Genomic DNA, 18343 nt, shown 5'->3' with positions numbered 1-18343 from the left:
CCTGCTGTCTTCGGGGGTGGCGCTCGTCAATCTGTAGGATGTCAAGTCGCCGACTGCAACGGCGCCACGAAGAAGAAAACGATGAAGAAGCGCAGGAAGTGCCCGGGAACTCGATATTGCCCCGGGCAAATACGTTTCCTCGGGCTGTTTGTTATGTTACATCTTAGCTCGACGAATGGGTGGCCTTTTAAAACGCCTCGTTGTCACTTTGAGCACTGCAGAATGCCTTTTTTTTCTCGAAAGCATGGAAAGACCGATCTTAGGAAGATTTGCATACACGTCTTAACGTGGTATTTTTTCGATTCCGAACTACGAACTGATTTTCTCCGCACTTACTTTGCTTGTGTGTGCGTGTGTGTGTGTGTGTGTGTGTGTGTGTGTAATATATAATATATAAAATTTATTTTTTACATTGTTTATATATGTATATATTCAAACTTTTAATTAAGTTTTTCCCCAAGATTTTACAATCTATTAATCGAAGTTGAGCAAATTTTAAATAATATACGAACGAATATATAATATCGTATATTTTTTTCGTGGATAAAGAATAATTTTTTAATCAAATATTTATTGTACGTATATATTAGGAATAGATATTGTGCTCGAATAGGTTTTTAATTAAATAATCCCTCTCTCTCTCTCTCTCTCTCTGTTATATAGTTTAAATATATTTATTTACTCATTTGTGTACGTAATTAATTGTGTACCAAGCACGAGAAAGAGAAATATATTTTGTAAGATAAAGCTATATATACATATTCCTTATATTTTTGAAACGATCAATCATATACATGAATGGATAAATAAATTATAGCAAATAATTTTGAGTACATAATTGCATGTTTCTCAACTTTTATTGGTACTTTATCTTTTTATTTGTAAGAAAGAACTAATGAATATCATCAAAACTACAACATTATTAAATGATCACATTTTATTTCATTTTACTATTGGATTTATGAATGTGACTCCTAAATCAATCATATACATCCCTGTCAACCCATGCTGGTAGTCTTTGTATATAATATACGACGGGTTATACTGTATGGATTTTAAAAGTCTCTTTGCATATTTTATTTTATGTTGACAATGAGAGTTCTCTTTACTGGAACAATAGACATTTGTTAAAGGTATTATTTGCAGATTTCTTGGTAGTCTAGAAATAATTATGAAGGTTCTGATACTCTTACTGAAGAAACAATGAGAAAAAAAACGAACGTGACTATCCTTGGAATTCCAGGATTACCGTCCGATTCGTTTCGGTTTTCTCGAATATTTATTCGTGAGACAAATGAAAATAACTATACATTTGTGTTGTTATTTCTGATGTGAGGACCGGAGACACAATCTTTATCTCTTGTAACTGATCTAGTGTCCGACCGAAATCACTTTTTTTTTTACCGAAACCGAAAACAAATATTCGGTTTTTTCTCAATTTCAGCCGAAACCGAAACTTTTGAAGAAGTCTTACAAAAGCTATTATGATTTTAAAAATATGATTAGAAAATCAAATTCATATATATTTTTAAAATAAGGTTTTATTAAATATCTTATTAAAATATTCCCCAAGTACCCAAATAATATTACAAAATAATATACTATAAAACATTATAATATTGAATTTTATTATTTTTTTATTTCTCCATATTCATTATTTCCATCTAACTATTTTTTTTTATTTATTCATTTATTCATCCATCCCTATTTTTTATTCCATTTTCACCAGATTATTATGCGCCTGTCCACATAAATCTGCCCAGCAAAACTAAATAGATGTTTGCTTGCCACACTAGTCGGCGAAACTAATAACAATTCCTCTCTGTTTCGGCCGAAACCGAAATCAAATCGAAACCCTGATTTTTAACCGAAATTGGCCGTAACCGAAACCGAAACCAAAATTTTGGTCGGACTTTCTAAACTGATCACTCGAAATATATTGCAAAGATTGTTCAATTGTCGATTCATTTATCATTTATTTATCTTATTGTTGCTATGCTGATTTCAAACGTTGAATAGTAGTCATCAATTTTCAAGTAATCTCCATCAGTTTTAATTGTCTAAAGAAAAATTCGAAAACTTTCTCCTCATTCAAAGTATGTTATTTTTTCTATTTGCAGAAACTTACGAGATTCTTGGGATAAGAGATGAGCAGAATTTTTAAATGGCAAAAAGTCGATGTTACATTCGGCGCCACAGATAACACGATATTATCCTGTGCATGGAACGTGCCTTTCCCGAACTTACGGAGACTTACTTGTCGGAAGTCCTGGTCAATTCTAGGTCGGCGAGTAGCCGGTGAGTATTTAAAAAGCGTATTTTTCGCCCATTCACCATTGTGCTCCGAATGGACACTCTCACGGCCGAACGCGACGAGATCGAAAGATCGAGGTATTGATCGTAAGCGGCTTGGCCCGTGGGGCCTTTCCTTTGTGTTCACGATCAGCTATTGGTCGTGTCCGTAAATTCACACCTCGACATAATCGGCGTGTTCCGACCAACGACCGACACATTTGGCAACTATTGCGGCTGGTGATACTTACACCCCACAGGCACGCTGTCTTTTACCCAAAAGACGACTATTCAAAAGTACCTACACACGACAATCGCGCACACAATTGTGAACGAACACCCTAGCAGTAAGGGTCATTGTCAGATTTCGTCTTATTTTCCATTGTTTGCTACATCTTCCTTCATATTATTAATCTGACGAAATAACGATCTAAAATAATGGTGTTATTATTTATAGTATTAGTATCGGATTGTCACAGATACTGAAACTCATACAGAATAATTCGTAAAACCAGAGATAACTCTATTGCATAAAAAAAAGATTGCATAAAAAAAGATTGCATTTTGCACAATTTTTATTTGCACAAAATATTGTTATAAATAATTGTTATAAATAAAATATCTCTTCTCGTGGTAACAAATCATTACATTATACGTAAATGTGTGAGGCATTTTAGAGTCGTCCTTGATTTCCTATTTAAATGCTTATACCGGTGCGAGAAACTTGCCAAACTCTTAGGCGCGAAAAAGCTGCTTGCTTTCCTTTTGCGGTCTCGCGCGCACGCACTCACGCACGTACACACACGCGCGCGCGCGCGCGCGCGCGTTAACACGCGTGTTAGTGCAACACGTATATACACGGAGGGTTCCATAATATAAGTTCATCGCGGGCGCGCTGATGCGTACGTAATCCCGTGGTGCTTACCGATAGCATCACCAGGGTTTTATTTTCATTATTCATTTGTTCGGCCTCTCTCCCCATAGACAGGCTCGGAAAGCTTACACGTATAACCCCATGTTTCTACGTCGGTTTAATCAGATAAAACCCCGTCGGCGAAAATCGCTCCGCGGCATGCGGCTGTTTTTGGTCGATGCAAAACGCGCGTTTGGATGCACGTCTGTAAGTGCATATGGTTTAACGTGTAACGAGGACAGATGTCTGTCAGCATATATGCAATGTAATATTGTAAGAGTCTGTGTCACTTGTATGTTAAAGTTGCTGAAGAGACTCGCAATTAATTCGCGAATGATGCATTTTATGAATGGAGCAATACTCTCATTAAAATATAATGTTATCAGAGTTATCTCGCGTGTGTTTGCCACATCATAATATCTGTTATTATTAAATGTGCGAAATAGAGCTCTCTCTCTCTCTCTCTTTCTCTCTCTTGTGACTGATAATTATTCGTTGATTACGTTAATTGAATCGGTGTGATATTTGAGCGTGTGACGTATTATGCGGCGACTTGAAAGCAACAATATTGTATATCATGCTATATAACGCGTGCGAAAGTTACCTGTTTGCGGATGCGTTCGCCGTGTGTTTTTCCGCGTATATACGTCCGCGGGATTTCATCAAATTCTTTAATTACCAAGTGAAGGATGATGCAGGAAGCGTGAGAGTCGCCGCCAGAAGGGCGGGAGAGAAGAAGCGAGGAGAAATAAGAGGAACGTAATTAAGGGATTAGCTTAGTTAATGCAGACGCTGGCTTAACGAATCGTAATGTAGAGGGTTGTTATAAAAATATGTTTCGCCGAGCGCTAAGTCAGCTGTGCGCTTGATTAATAAAGTGCGTGCCTCGGGAAATTTTTCTGTCGTTCAGAAGAACGTATATGCTCGTTCACATGTGTAAAAAGTGAAAGAAAAATTAATCACGATCTAACTTATTCAGATATATAGTATGTCTTTGACTAATTACGGTTAAGAACCAACACTTAAATTATGTAAGAACAGGGCAGTAAATTTTTAATATATTTTATCAGAGTAATTGTACTTTTCTTTCTTTTTTCAGTATCTATTATATTTCAATATAAAAAAATTATCTCGTTAATTTATTACAATCTATAATCTACTCGAGATGCTTATCCCTCTCCAGCTCCGAAGCACAAGGATATTGCTTGTCCCAAGGTGTCGATATATATCATCTCGTTCGGCTAAATACTTGGGGGCAAGTATCTCGACCGTCATCGGGTACGGGCAATATCGCCCACGCTGTTTTTCCAACAAAACGCCAGAGCGAGGCGTCTTAGGATTCCGGTATAGGATCTTCTCTTCACGGTCCGAAACACGATATTCCACGACATGGTCCGCCCACGTGTTTCGTCGTTTGACCGTTAAAATTCGCCTCCGCACGCTCTCGCGATATCTCGTGCTGGTAGGCGGTGTATTATTTTTCCACCGGCTCTCGCCAAATTGGCTCGCACGGAATCTCGAATTACGGATACTCGACACCGCCCCGCAAGGAGGGTAGAACCTCTATCGCTCACCTCCTCCTCTCTCTTTTCCTCTTGCCGCCAAAACCTCCCCTTCAACCCCTGTGTTCGCTCACTGGCACGATGAAAAAAATATTCCGCAATGTTCAATCGCTTTATCCGTACTCCGGATGAAAAACGTGCGGAGTTCTCGTTGATTCAAATTGATGTTCCATGTAAGGGATATGCGATACGCAGAGCAGCGGATGTTTTCATTGTTAATGAAAATTAAATTAAATTCGAATCACGTACAACTTTTCATATAAATTGAACTAATTGTAAGAATAATGTATGATGTGTATAAGTCACACATATAAATAAAAATTAAATTAAATTAAAAGATTTTTACATGGAGATTTTGGCATAACGTAAGGAAGTTTTACATTTTGTTGTTTATAAAATAATATATATACGAAAATTTATTATAATATAATATAGTGAGTTGAACTTTTGTCAAACACTTTTGTAAAATTTTTAAAGAATATGAACGAAGAGACGTCTAATCACTAGATTAACAAGAGATGAAATGGCGTCAAAAACAAACGAGATTTACCGCACCCTGACGGATTGATCCTGATATATGGAAAAAAGGCGCGTAGAGTAAAGAGGACAACTGCACATTTATGTTGGGCGTACCTTAACACGCAAAGAATTATTGTAATCGCGGGCTTCCGTTCTCGACACGGCGCGGCGCATCTTCCTCAATGATTCTTTGCGCTCCTCTCTTCTGCATGTTGTGACTCCCCGGGCATCCTTGCCCATGGGGGCCTCTCTTTCTGCTCGGGCGTAACCCAATATAGGCCTCCCATAGGAAGATCATACCTCGATACAATGGCTGATCGCTACATCGCACGCGATCACGGTGCACGTCACGTAAACTGACGATCTTCATAGCACCATTTGCTGGCTCATCGTATAACACGCCAATATATGCGCCCCTTCCTAGAACGGAGCGCGTAACGTCCTGCACCTTAACGTTTCATCAACGATCGAAGTGTCGTGCAAACCAATATCTGATTGGATCGCTCGCACGATCGTGTTTATCGAGATTTAAATAGTTATGTTGAAAAATAAATGTAATATAAAAATGTAGATTAAAAAAGAATTAATTATAAAAATATTTTTTTCGATAGTTTTCCAATGTGCATTATAATATGTAAGTCGTAAAACATCAACGAGCTTACAAAGGATAATTTTCTTTTTACATTTCGCAGCAAGCCGTTAGAAAACCTTTGATTCGATCGTTAATAATTTCTTTTTCGAAGCAAAAGCACGTGAAAGATATTTGAAAGAAATATCTTTTATTCTGTTCTAAAGTACGTAATGTCTCAGAATAAAACTCATATTCAGGGTTGACTTCGATTCTAAAGAAACTCTGTATAGAGAGCTTCTTCTTTCGTTCATCATTCGGAAGAGGTTCAACCGGAGACTGAACTCGTTGCGGCGGAATCTCGTAGAACTTCAATTAGTTATGCGTTCTCAAGATGCCACGCACGATAATTCGTGCGTTCAGCTACGCGTTGCCGCGTCGTTACGCGGAAGAGGATCTTGCCGTCATTCATGGCAAATGAGCCATTGCGTTCTTTGTATCCGCTTTTCTTTTGTGCTATGGCAACGGACGCGCCGCGTGGAACAAAGGTAAAGGGGTTTTTAAAACACGCCGATTCTTACCGACAGAAAAAAAAGACGTTTTATTCGACCGCAGAAGAGTTTCGCATTATTATCGAACACTGGGAATACCCTACGAGTACTCGAATCCATGGCACATGGTCTTTCGAATTTACAGAGCGTGGCATAAAAGACTTTTCTTAGTGTTTACTACAATATATATTTGATTGTGTAATAATTTGTTATCTAACGGTGTAATCCTGGAATTAATCTTATTATCGGGCACATAAAAATTTTAACACCTTGCAAATAGTAATTTTTAGATTACTCTATATACATCAATATCTATTCTTGTTGACATTTTACGTTGTGTCATCACATTAACAATGCTACATTATATTATTCAAAGTAAATATTGTAACAAAATTTTTGCAAAAAATTTGATGATATATCTACGATGGAATATCTACGATTAAGCCGAATGATTGTCCGTATACTCTTGTGTATTCTTTCTCTTTAATTTGGCTTCATTCTTCGTTGCGTTCGTGCGCCTCGGATACCGCCAATATTCGGACCAGATCATTGTTCGATTCGATGACATTCTTGTACGTGACGGTATCCCCGTTTTTTCCTTTAAAACTCCATTGACTTATCGGTCGTTTGAAGAAGACTACAATCATGGCGATGATTAGGAAAACAATTATTAGCGAGAGACATGTCCACAGAATCGGATAAAGAATTGATGAGTCGTATTCGCATTCCAGCTCGTAGTTTGGTATTTCAGCGAGTAGTTTGCCATGGTGTTGATCCGGTGCGTAGCATCTGTTGTACAAATATAATGGATATTTATATTTTCGTCATTTTTAATGATTTAATATGCTATAAAATAAAGTTAGATTATAATGTCGGTTATGATATCTATATCTAAATATAAAACTTTAATTGATCAAACTCATTATTTTAGTAAAATACTTTCAATTTAATGAAAAAAGCTTTAATTCATAGAATTCTCGAGACATCTAAAGGCAATGAAATGAAGCTTCATGTAATGGCAAGACGCAAGTATTGTTATCATTTTATTTCACAATATATTATTCCAGATAGAGATTATTTGTGGGTAACAAGAATATTTTAAATAATCCAAATGAAAGCGAAATAAAGTGATAACACAATAAAGTCTTCATAATTTGCTCTACTTTTAATCGATACTGTACCAACTGAGAATAATATCGTTCTCTGTCGCTCACCTGATATCTCGACTGAGATTTCTGCTCGAATTTAACAGACCGATCCATTCCAATTTACAATCGCATTTCCAGGGATTGTTGTCCAGCTCGACGACCGGTGTTCGTTTCACCAATGCACGCAGCTCGATATCCAAGGTTTCAAGGCCGCACTCTTTTATCGAGAGATGTTGCAACCGAGGTAGCACAACACCGAGCTGCGGCCAAAGGCTAAGCTGAATTAATCGTCTGCAACCGATCATTGATAATATCTCCAGACCGGTGAGGTTTTCGAGATCATTCAGCGCGAATGATGTTAAGTTCGACATGTAGTTCAGCTTCAGTTCTCGTAACTTTGGTAGATACAATTTTTCAAAACTTATCACTTGCGTGCCGGATAAATCCAACTCCTGCAAATTTATCGGTAATAGAGGTATCGTGTCGATTGGATTCCAGGATAGGTCGAGGGTTGACAGATTCGTCAAGGTCTTGAAGAAAACGGATGAAAAATATGGTGCGGATATATTCTTCAGATCAAGATGCTTCAGTGCTTCTAAGTTCCAAAATGCGCTTTCATGTATCCCATCTCCTATAGGATTATGAGATAGAGATAGATATTCGAGAACCTAAAAAAAAATATAATCGGTCGCGTTTTGTTAAGATCACGAACTTTGAAAACGCGTTAAAATTTTTACGAAAAGTAAAAAATTAATTTATCTGTAAAAGTAAAATTTCATTAAATGTATTATTACCGTGAAATATTGCAGCATGGTTTCATTAACGACAGTGAGTTTGTTGAAAGAAAGATCTAATATCTTCAGCTTTGGTATCCGATCATTGAAAGCATTGTCATCGATGTACTCTAATTTATTGTGGCTCACATTTAACACTTGCAGATTATATTCTTCTTTGCACAGGAAAAAGAATCGTACGAGATGATTCTGGGACAAATCTAGCGTTCTAAGATTTTCTAAATTAGTGGAGCAATCTAGGAAACTGTCAAACTCGTTTCCCTTCAAATTGAGGTCTGTCACTCCTTTCAAATGATTATATTGCGATTGCATTCTCACAAAGAAAGTTTCTTTTTTTAATTTATGGAATGACAGATCAACCTGCAACGCAAACAGCCTATTAAGCAATTTTAATTCATTCACAAAACGATCTCCGATTGTCATTGGAACACGTATACGATCAAACGAGACTCAACAATATTGAAACCGATGTTAATTTTACGTATCTTCTATTAGAAATAGCAAAAGAGAATATTTAGCATGCACAGAATATAAATTTAGAGAATGAGTTTATAGAAACATAATTTAAATTGCAAACGGCGATTCTTCCCGCAAGAAAGGGTGAAATTTAAAAAAGCGATAAACACGACCGGAAGATGATATTCGCGATACAAGCCGGAAGTATGTCACCGGGTGTTCCGTCGGAAAATCATAAACATCGCGGAAAAAAACCCACCACCGTTGTCGCCGAGACGAATAAAACGACAATGGCCAAAAATATGAATGATCCGAGCCACATCATGCCAGGTGGTATCTGATTAGTCGATGCTTTTTTTTGCGATCCGATTTCTCGATGCACCCGACCGCACCACCGGGACCACCTAGCGTCAACTATGATTATTTGTGGGTAACAAGAATATTTTAAATAATCCAAATGAAAGCGAAATAAAGTGATAACACAATAAAGTCTTCATAATTTGCTCTACTTTTAATCGATACTGTACCAACTGAGAATAATATCGTTCTCTGTCGCTCACCTGATATCTCGACTGAGATTTCTGCTCGAATTTAACAGACCGATCCATTCCAATTTACAATCGCATTTCCAGGGATTGTTGTCCAGCTCGACGACCGGTGTTCGTTTCACCAATGCACGCAGCTCGATATCCAAGGTTTCAAGGCCGCACTCTTTTATCGAGAGATGTTGCAACCGAGGTAGCACAACACCGAGCTGCGGCCAAAGGCTAAGCTGAATTAATCGTCTGCAACCGATCATTGATAATATCTCCAGACCGGTGAGGTTTTCGAGATCATTCAGCGCGAATGATGTTAAGTTCGACATGTAGTTCAGCTTCAGTTCTCGTAACTTTGGTAGATACAATTTTTCAAAACTTATCACTTGCGTGCCGGATAAATCCAACTCCTGCAAATTTATCGGTAATAGAGGTATCGTGTCGATTGGATTCCAGGATAGGTCGAGGGTTGACAGATTCGTCAAGGTCTTGAAGAAAACGGATGAAAAATATGGTGCGGATATATTCTTCAGATCAAGATGCTTCAGTGCTTCTAAGTTCCAAAATGCGCTTTCATGTATCCCATCTCCTATAGGATTATGAGATAGAGATAGATATTCGAGAACCTAAAAAAAAATATAATCGGTCGCGTTTTGTTAAGATCACGAACTTTGAAAACGCGTTAAAATTTTTACGAAAAGTAAAAAATTAATTTATCTGTAAAAGTAAAATTTCATTAAATGTATTATTACCGTGAAATATTGCAGCATGGTTTCATTAACGACAGTGAGTTTGTTGAAAGAAAGATCTAATATCTTCAGCTTTGGTATCCGATCATTGAAAGCATTGTCATCGATGTACTCTAATTTATTGTGGCTCACATTTAACACTTGCAGATTATATTCTTCTTTGCACAGGAAAAAGAATCGTACGAGATGATTCTGGGACAAATCTAGCGTTCTAAGATTTTCTAAATTAGTGGAGCAATCTAGGAAACTGTCAAACTCGTTTCCCTTCAAATTGAGGTCTGTCACTCCTTTCAAATGATTATATTGCGATTGCATTCTCACAAAGAAAGTTTCTTTTTTTAATTTATGGAATGACAGATCAACCTGCAACGCAAACAGCCTATTAAGCAATTTTAATTCATTCACAAAACGATCTCCGATTGTCATTGGAACACGTATACGATCAAACGAGACTCAACAATATTGAAACCGATGTTAATTTTACGTATCTTCTATTAGAAATAGCAAAAGAGAATATTTAGCATGCACAGAATATAAATTTAGAGAATGAGTTTATAGAAACATAATTTAAATTGCAAACGGCGATTCTTCCCGCAAGAAAGGGTGAAATTTAAAAAAGCGATAAACACGACCGGAAGATGATATTCGCGATACAAGCCGGAAGTATGTCACCGGGTGTTCCGTCGGAAAATCATAAACATCGCGGAAAAAAACCCACCACCGTTGTCGCCGAGACGAATAAAACGACAATGGCCAAAAATATGAATGATCCGAGCCACATCATGCCAGGTGGTATCTGATTAGTCGATGCTTTTTTTTGCGATCCGATTTCTCGATGCACCCGACCGCACCACCGGGACCACCTAGCGTCAACTATGCTTCTTACACCGCGATTCGATGGAATGGCAATGGAATGGAATTCATCCACGATACTCTGCTGAAGATTGCAGTGTCGAATTAAGAGGGGGGTTAAAGAATCAATTGGATATTATAATGCACTCCACGCTTCGATCGGCAATATAATTGCACGCCCTATTTGTTATAGTGAAATCAATGATTTGTCGCCTTATCTTTTTAAAATCTTCCTCCAATGGACCAGTGTGATCTTATTGATAAACAAAAATAGTTTCATCATATTAACAATGCGATCACTGTTTTTGCTTATGCACTGTATTTGAATATAGATTAGTAATTAATTCCTGCATGTTATTGAATAATTTAGTTAACAAAAATATTTAACTACCTGTATATTTTATCTCTTTCAATTTGATAAAGTTCGAATGCACGATCGTATTAGTTACGCAGGCCGCATCGAAAACAAATAATTTTTCACAGAACGACTTCTCGCGTCAGCGCCGAGCGTTAAATTTAATTTGTCCTCGGTCAGAAGTTCAAATTCATCGAGGCTAACGTACCGCTTTCAGATAAATTGGCGATTATGAAGCGACGCCGTCGCACGTAAATCCACCGATTTGCGGCAGCTGGTCGGCGATTGTCTCACTCTGCCACACTTAATCGCACATATTTTTTCAATTAAACATTATTGGAATAGTATCTCTGAGTTTGCGAAATTTATGAGTTATTAGAACGCGCGGAGAGATGAGTTAATGTTGCATCTCGCGACAAGACTCGCGTCCGAAATGCTGTTAGCATATCTGCTCTGCTACGAAAATAAAAATATGGCTAAAAGCGATAAACCTTGCTCTCTGTGTCGCGCGTCTAACGGCGATAATGCTGCCTATGTTCGTTTTGTTTATCTTATTCGATATTATTTTTATTGAAATTATTTAACAAATTCTGCGATGCCTTTCTTTTTAGATGCATATATTTTTATAAACATATTGAATTTTTTATGTTGAACTAATTTTGCAAATAGAGACAAATAATTATGTAATTATTAGAAAATTTTTAAAAGTTTAATATAGTTCTGTGAGAAATTAGTATTAGGTGAAGAAATAGAATACAAACAAATATGATGTTAATATTTCACTTATTAATTTCATTAAAAGATAATATAAGAGCGGTAAAATATACATTGCTTTTGTTTGATATATTCAATGTAAATTCCGAAATATTTGATGGAAAAACTTGGCATTGCGAATATCGGATTGACTCGGTGGGCAATTAATTATGTGAAAGTAGTATAAACAAAAAGCTCATTAAAAGACATTTATTCACAGAGTCGTATCTTTTTCGCGCCTGCGATGGATAATTGCGACTGCATATGAGCGATGTACACAGTAATAAATATTCTCCACGCGAGTGTATGCGCAACGATAACAGAGGCAAGAAAAATCATTTACTTTTTCGGAGTTTGCGGGGTGCTGGTGGCCTTGAAAACTAGCGGATTTGACACTCGAAATATGCTGGGCAACATTGTGGCTAATGTTCCGAAAACTTCCTCCGACATTCCCTGCAAGCAATAAATAACGGTTTCGTCAGCATGTTTACATCTTTTTTTTTTTTTTTAATCTCGACAGAGATTACTCTTATCGCATCAGACTTACTTTCGGCACAAGAAACTGGAGATTCTTCAGCTCGGCTCCACCCCAAGACGCCATTTCGATCATGAAACCTTTCACGCATTTGAAGACTAGCTCTGCTCGCTTCGTGCACCAGGCGACCGTCATATCCTATGCCCGTCATATCGATGTTAATTACATTTTCACTTAATTATCTAAGAATTATTTGCCTGAGTTATCTGTGCGATAGATTACCTCTGACATTTCGTGGACGAGTAGCACGGGTATGGTCAGTGTTGTCACATCGTTGCAACATGCAGTTTTCAAAATGTTTCTCAGTCCCAGAATAGCGGGATGCCTTGAATTGATATCACCTAATAAAATTAAGATCGCGTATCAAGTATATAAATCGGATGTAAAACGAGAAATTTATGATTGTAAATACGATCATTTACCAGATCTCAAAGAGTCATTCACCACCATATGAAATACTACGTGAACTTGTGCCAGATTAGAATGTCTCGTGACAAAAACATCGCCCGTTTGCAAGCTCTTACTCGTCGTGGATTTTTTCGTCTGTAAAAGATATATATAATTATATACATATGATAATTATCAATTTCAAGTCAAATTTTTAACAATATCACCTACATGAGGATCACTTCCCTCTCTGTAATGCGCCTGCCTCCAGGCGACGGCATCTTTCACGTCTTCCTTAATTTTTTCCAACTGTTCATCGATCGGCGGGAAATGAAATTCTGTCGTTAATTGACATATCGAGCATAATTCTGCAACGATATAGTATTTTAACATGGCAAAAATGTGTTGTTGACACCGCAAAAAAAAATTTAGAACCGTTGATGTACGGTTTGTTACATTCTGAAAAATACCTTTTGTTATTCCGGAATAACTGCCTAAATGATTATCACTTAGAAGAACTAATCCACACAAATCGTTCGAGTATAATCCTAAAGCTGTTTGCAATCTTTGCGGCGTTGGATCCATCCTAAGTTTAATATATTTTCTATTATAACCGTCTGAGAGAGAAACGAAGAGGAAGAAGGCATTGGTATATCCTATATTAACGATTTGGATAAAATTATTACAAGATACCCGGATTCGCTATTTTTCGTACGACAAAAGTCCAGCACGTCTCCGGTCAATATACGTATGTTATGCATTTGTTTCATCTGCGATCCCAAATGTATCGTAAAGCTTTCTTCCAATAGAGGATAATCAGTCGTATGTTTTTCTTCACTATGCACGAATTTGTCTAAAGCCGGGCGTAACGATGGCAATGGTATTATAGGCGAATCACTGTTAAAAAAATGTAAAGTATATAAATTTTTTTACTCTGATATGACTTTTTAAGTCTTGTTGCTACATTGATTAAAATCAAAATGCGCAAAAGAAAAACGTACACCGGCGTGGGTATCATACTAGTTTGTTGTTCCTCGAGCATTCTCATGATCCAATTTCGATACTGTCGCCGTTGATCTAATCTTAAAGCATCGATTCTAGATCCCCAGTAACCTTGTAATAAACTCTGTTCCTCGAAATGACGACCTGCCATATCGTTTATTGATTTTTCGGTGGATCCTGCTTCGAGAGCCTCGACGGCAACGCGCATTTCATCGGTCTGTCTGCAATTTATAAAGGATTCTTTTTTACACGAGAAATTAGTTTTTTCTCTTTTCTCAATTATTTCTTATTAAAATTCTCTAAACCATAAAAAATAATTTCTAATTTCTTACTTTTCATATTTTTTAAGGATGTACAAAATATGCATTTAGAAAAAAATGAGAAACATGGACAAAAACTGTAATCAACTGTATACCAACTTTTGTGTGAGATGGTCGTAGTCAGTATTCCTCATTTGAATTACTTCAGTCACATCCCGTCCAAATTTGTGTTCTGCTTGCAAAATTGGTTCCAAAGATGGAGAATGTACTAATCTGTGATACGCTGCTGCAAATAATTCCTCATCTGTGGTTCCAATGGGATCAGAGTATTCTACTGTCTTCTGTTTGTATATCTTCTCCCAATTTTTAATTATATCTTCTAAATCCAGATTGCCTGTTTTGGCAGCTTCAATAAGTTTCTCTGACTTATCATCATAAAACTGCAGTGTAAGCTCTTTGATATTACGTTGTAGAGCTTCTAATAAGTCTGATTCTACATAACATGGTAGCTTGAACGATGACATTATACGATGCATCAATTCTTTTATGGATCCATGGTATGGTATTTTTATTGGAACTTCCAATGTATATTCTTGATTTGTAGTGCATGTTGGAAATTTGTAGATAAATGTCTTTTCAATGTGCTCCTCTTCTGCTTTATTCATTATCTTTAATGATATTTATTTATTTTTCATGTGAATTTTATGGCATATTTGTGAAAGATATATAACCACAAAATGATATATTTTCTAAATGGCACAGTAAAATAATTATATGAAACAGTTAGTAGCCGATTAGAATGATGTATTTCATGTAATTAACTTTTATCAGCATGTAGACAGACGTTACGAGATTTAAAATAAGTTGGAACACTTATGCTATCAAGGTCAGCTTTCACAACATTCAGGTTAAAGGGGCAAAGATAATTCTTAGTACATAGTAAGTCCGATTATGTTTGTTGTCTATATTTATTCCTCAGCAATAGCAGTCGATATATATGGCTATGCGATAATTGATTATAAATTTTAATTGGTTACAGATTTGAGCATATAACATAAGGAAAATGATATATTTCTATTAAATAAATACAATAACATATTTATTGTGTGAGATGGATTGTAAAATATCAGCAAAAAAAAGCATTCAATATTTTTGCAATTCAAAAATAATGCTACGGTTGTGAATAATCCAGCTTTTATTTCAACTTCAGTCTAAATATATATATTCTTGAAATGCCAAGTGTAAATTTTCAAATAATTTAGATAATATATTTTCTGGAGAGAATATTTTTTAAATTTCGATCCTGCCTTATCAATTCGAGCTAGTATGAGCTGCGATAAATGTCACAATAATGAAGGCAAACTAAATAAACTTTTGCTCGAGACTAGTGAATCCTATTTTAGTACTCACATTCATTGTTTCATTGATATGCGTCATTCGATTGTTGATATATAATATATTTGGATTGATCAAACTGTATCAACTTGTAATTAACGCATATAACCTCCGTCTCCGTGCATAGAAAATTTTTTGGATTATTAGAGGATAAGAAATTTGATGAATTTGACATAAACACAGAGATGCGACGTTTACTTTTCGCGTTTCATTATATTCATCAAAATTTGAGGATACACTCTATGGAAGATTGCAAATACTGACAGTATTGAAAAGTCATTCGTATACATATACTCTCATTCATATATGATGACTGTGCCAGTAAATACAACACATATACACACATACACGTGCTTACATGACATACGTGAAAACCACGTGACGCCTCCCCATGACAATCAATGATTGCGTTCAGAAAATACATATATACGGTCGTGTAATATACTTTTGAAAAAGAGACGTGATTGGTAGCTCTAGAAGTATACACCATTTTCCAAACGCAGTCAGTTATCTGTCACTGTGTTTCCGACCTAGCGTTTATTCATTCTATGACGTAGTTGCGCGCCTTTAGAATGCGACAGCGTCGCGAACTAAATGTCAACGTATGCGTGAAATACGTGTGAGTTTCGGCGCCATATTAGTTGATTACAGAAAGGTTCTGTAACACGTTTTTGGCGGTAAGAAGAAAGTTTCATAGCGATAAATAAACATTTTCACGATGGTGGATCAGAACAAGCAGGCGGAAGAATTAACGGATCACGAAGCCGAATTGTACGACAGGCAATTACGTCTGTGGGGTTTAGATTCACAGAAACGGTAAGTTCTACTATCATATTCCGACTGATACTTATTTGTTATACCGGCATTTCGTGAAATTGCGAATTATAGATATAATACGCATTACGCGGCTGTTAAAGATCTTTAAAATGAATGAAATACGTTTCTTGATTGTCGATTATACGTTTTCTAATGAATAAATAAAATATTTTAGAGTATGACGCGCTCTTATGTGTCTTAGAAATTCAGTTAGGATACCATTATTTTTTTAAAAATGTTTTTCAATATTTTTTTAAAGATTGCGGGCTGCGAAAGTTCTTTTGATAGGACTGGATGGTTTTGGCGCGGAGATTGCTAAAAACATTATTCTAGCGGGAGTCAACACTGTTACATTTTTAGATCATAGAAATGTAACGGAATTAGATAGATGTTCACAGTTTTTTATACCAAAGGAAGATATCGGAAAGAATGTAAACATTAAACAGCAACATATATATATCACATTCTGCTGTGCACAAATAATTGTGTATTAAAATAATTGCATACTTTTAGAAAGCTGAAGCTTCATTACCAAGAGCACAAAATTTAAACTTTATGGTTAATGTTAATGCGGACTCAGGCAAAGTTGATGATAAACCCGATGAATATTTTGGACAATTTAATGTGGTATGTGCTACGCATTGTACCATCACGCAGCTAAAGAGAATCAACCGAGTTTGCAGAAAACAGAAAGTCAAATTTTTTGCTGGAGATGTATGGGGAGCACTTGGATACATATTTATAGATTTACAGGAACACGAATATGGAGAGTATGTATCTTTATATTTATAAACTTGATGTTTGATGTATTAACACCTTAATCTCTTAATCTAAACAAATCATGGAAAATTTTTCAGAGATGTCACAAAACAAAAAAAAGTTAAAATACCAGAAGGTGGCGAACCTGAGGGAAAAGAAAAGATTGAAACTATAATAATTAACGAAAAGCGTACTGATACATTTGTACCTTTCGAATTTATCCTAAATGTTCCAAAATCATCTTTAGTTAAAGAGGAAGAGATTTATTACATGATATTAAGTATGTTATAAAGTGAGAAAGTTTTTATTTAATAAGTATTTTGAATAATAATACTAACTGATTCTTTTTTCTTTTTTAGTATTATTGAATTATCGTGAAAAGTATGATGAAGATCCATTGCCTAGTGAAAGAGGTTGTGAAAATCTGAAGAATGAAGCTTCTGCAATTATCAAAAAATATGAACTGGGGAACAAAATAGATCATTTAGTAGAGTATGTATATAATATAGAATTTGGCACATATATTAGTCATTTGAAAAATTTATATTTATTATTATAACGTATGATATATTTTTGTAATCACAGGAGTGACATATATGCACAACTCAGTCCAGTTTGTTCTATTGTTGGTGGTGTCATGGCTCAGGAAATAATCAAGGCAGCTTCGCAGAAACACGCTCCACTCAACAACTTGTTTACATTTAATCCAGATACATCATGCGGAGTTATTTTGAAATTGGGCTATTAATCCAAGGTGGAGTGCACATTTCTCAATACTGTGATATATTGAATATTACATTTTTTTTTTTTCCCCTTTCCTTCATCCTTTCTACACATGAACAGTTGTGTTAAACAAGGAAAACTTGTCACAAAAAGGAAAATAAATTATATTATTATATAACTTTATTTGGAAAATAAAATTTTATATATATATACACATATACCTACACAAACATATATATGTATATATGTATATATGACATGCAATTATAAATTTAATATACACATAATGTTATATTTACTATACGTTTATTTTATATGCAATATATTTTGTGTATGAATATAGAAAAAATGCATTTTTCGCGCGTATGATTCACTATCGAAACTTCCGGCAAAGCAATTTCAAACTCGCTTTGTGGAT

The 18343-nt window shown here is 35.8% G+C and overlaps 3 protein-coding genes across 12 annotated transcripts; 1 reads left to right on the top strand and 2 right to left on the bottom strand.

Moving 5' to 3' along the window:
• Positions 1-6428: 6428 nt before the first annotated feature.
• On the bottom strand, positions 6429-11773 carry LOC115234960 (vasorin-like). Of its 10 annotated transcripts, none has more exons than XM_029806390.1 (6): positions 11332-11736; positions 10952-11025; positions 9063-9207; positions 8348-8707; positions 7620-8221; positions 6432-7194 (listed from the first exon to the last, which is right to left on the bottom strand). In XM_029806390.1, exons 3-6 carry the CDS (start codon positions 9126-9128, stop codon positions 6900-6902), a joined length of 1323 nt encoding a protein of 440 aa, XP_029662250.1. In that variant the 5' UTR covers positions 9129-9207; positions 10952-11025; positions 11332-11736; the 3' UTR covers positions 6432-6899. The 10 variants fall into 10 exon arrangements, with proteins under 10 accessions (XP_029662254.1, XP_029662256.1, XP_029662258.1 ...); XM_029806391.1 differs by having other exon boundaries at positions 10952-11022; XM_029806392.1 differs by having other exon boundaries at positions 11504-11736.
• Positions 11774-12243: 470 nt separating this feature from the next.
• On the bottom strand, positions 12244-15994 carry LOC115234939 (protein C12orf4 homolog). The gene is made up of 10 exons (XM_029806361.1): positions 15643-15994; positions 14392-14900; positions 13972-14193; positions 13664-13867; positions 13441-13556; positions 13202-13338; positions 13006-13126; positions 12806-12924; positions 12596-12721; positions 12244-12501 (listed from the first exon to the last, which is right to left on the bottom strand). The coding sequence occupies exons 1-10, from the start codon at positions 15667-15669 to the stop codon at positions 12388-12390; spliced, it is 1695 nt and encodes a 564-aa protein (XP_029662221.1). The 5' UTR covers positions 15670-15994; the 3' UTR covers positions 12244-12387.
• A 193-nt stretch (positions 15995-16187) lies between these two features.
• On the top strand, positions 16188-18104 carry LOC115234940 (SUMO-activating enzyme subunit 1). Its single transcript, XM_029806362.1, has 6 exons — positions 16188-16443; positions 16703-16874; positions 16957-17213; positions 17301-17482; positions 17562-17694; positions 17788-18104. Exons 1-6 carry the CDS (start codon positions 16346-16348, stop codon positions 17948-17950), a joined length of 1005 nt encoding a protein of 334 aa, XP_029662222.1. The 5' UTR covers positions 16188-16345; the 3' UTR covers positions 17951-18104.
• The last annotated feature ends 239 nt before the right edge of the window (positions 18105-18343 follow it).

This window comes from Formica exsecta, unplaced genomic scaffold (genome assembly GCF_003651465.1).
Source record: "Formica exsecta isolate Colony F162 unplaced genomic scaffold, ASM365146v1 scaffold21, whole genome shotgun sequence".
NCBI lineage: Eukaryota > Metazoa > Arthropoda > Insecta > Hymenoptera > Formicidae > Formica > Formica exsecta.
Note: the sequence above shows the minus strand (reverse complement) of the source record. Positions and strands in the feature narration are given on the sequence as shown.

Coding starts and splice junctions, on each gene's coding strand:
- LOC115234939 (XM_029806361.1), bottom strand. CDS start 15,669: ATGACGCATATCAATGAAACAATGAAT. Junction 13,339..13,440: donor TTATTCCGGAATAACAAAAG/GTATTTTTCAGA, acceptor ATATCGTTGCAG/AATTATGCTCGATATGTCAA. Junction 12,722..12,805: donor TCGTCCACGAAATGTCAGAG/GTAATCTATCGC, acceptor TGACGGGCATAG/GATATGACGGTCGCCTGGTG.
- LOC115234940 (XM_029806362.1), top strand. CDS start 16,346: ATGGTGGATCAGAACAAGCAGGCGGAAGAATTAACGGATCACGAAGCC. Junction 16,444..16,702: donor GGTTTAGATTCACAGAAACG/GTAAGTTCTACT, acceptor ATTTTTTTAAAG/ATTGCGGGCTGCGAAAGTTC. Junction 17,695..17,787: donor AAAATAGATCATTTAGTAGA/GTATGTATATAA, acceptor TTGTAATCACAG/GAGTGACATATATGCACAAC.
- LOC115234960 (XM_029806394.1), bottom strand. CDS start 10,872: ATGATGTGGCTCGGATCATTCATATTTTTGGCCATTGTCGTTTTATTC. Junction 9,966..10,091: donor CCATGCTGCAATATTTCACG/GTAATAATACAT, acceptor ATTTTTTTTTAG/GTTCTCGAATATCTATCTCT. Junction 7,195..9,363: donor AATCTCAGTCGAGATATCAG/GTGAGCGACAGA, acceptor TTTGTACAACAG/ATGCTACGCACCGGATCAAC.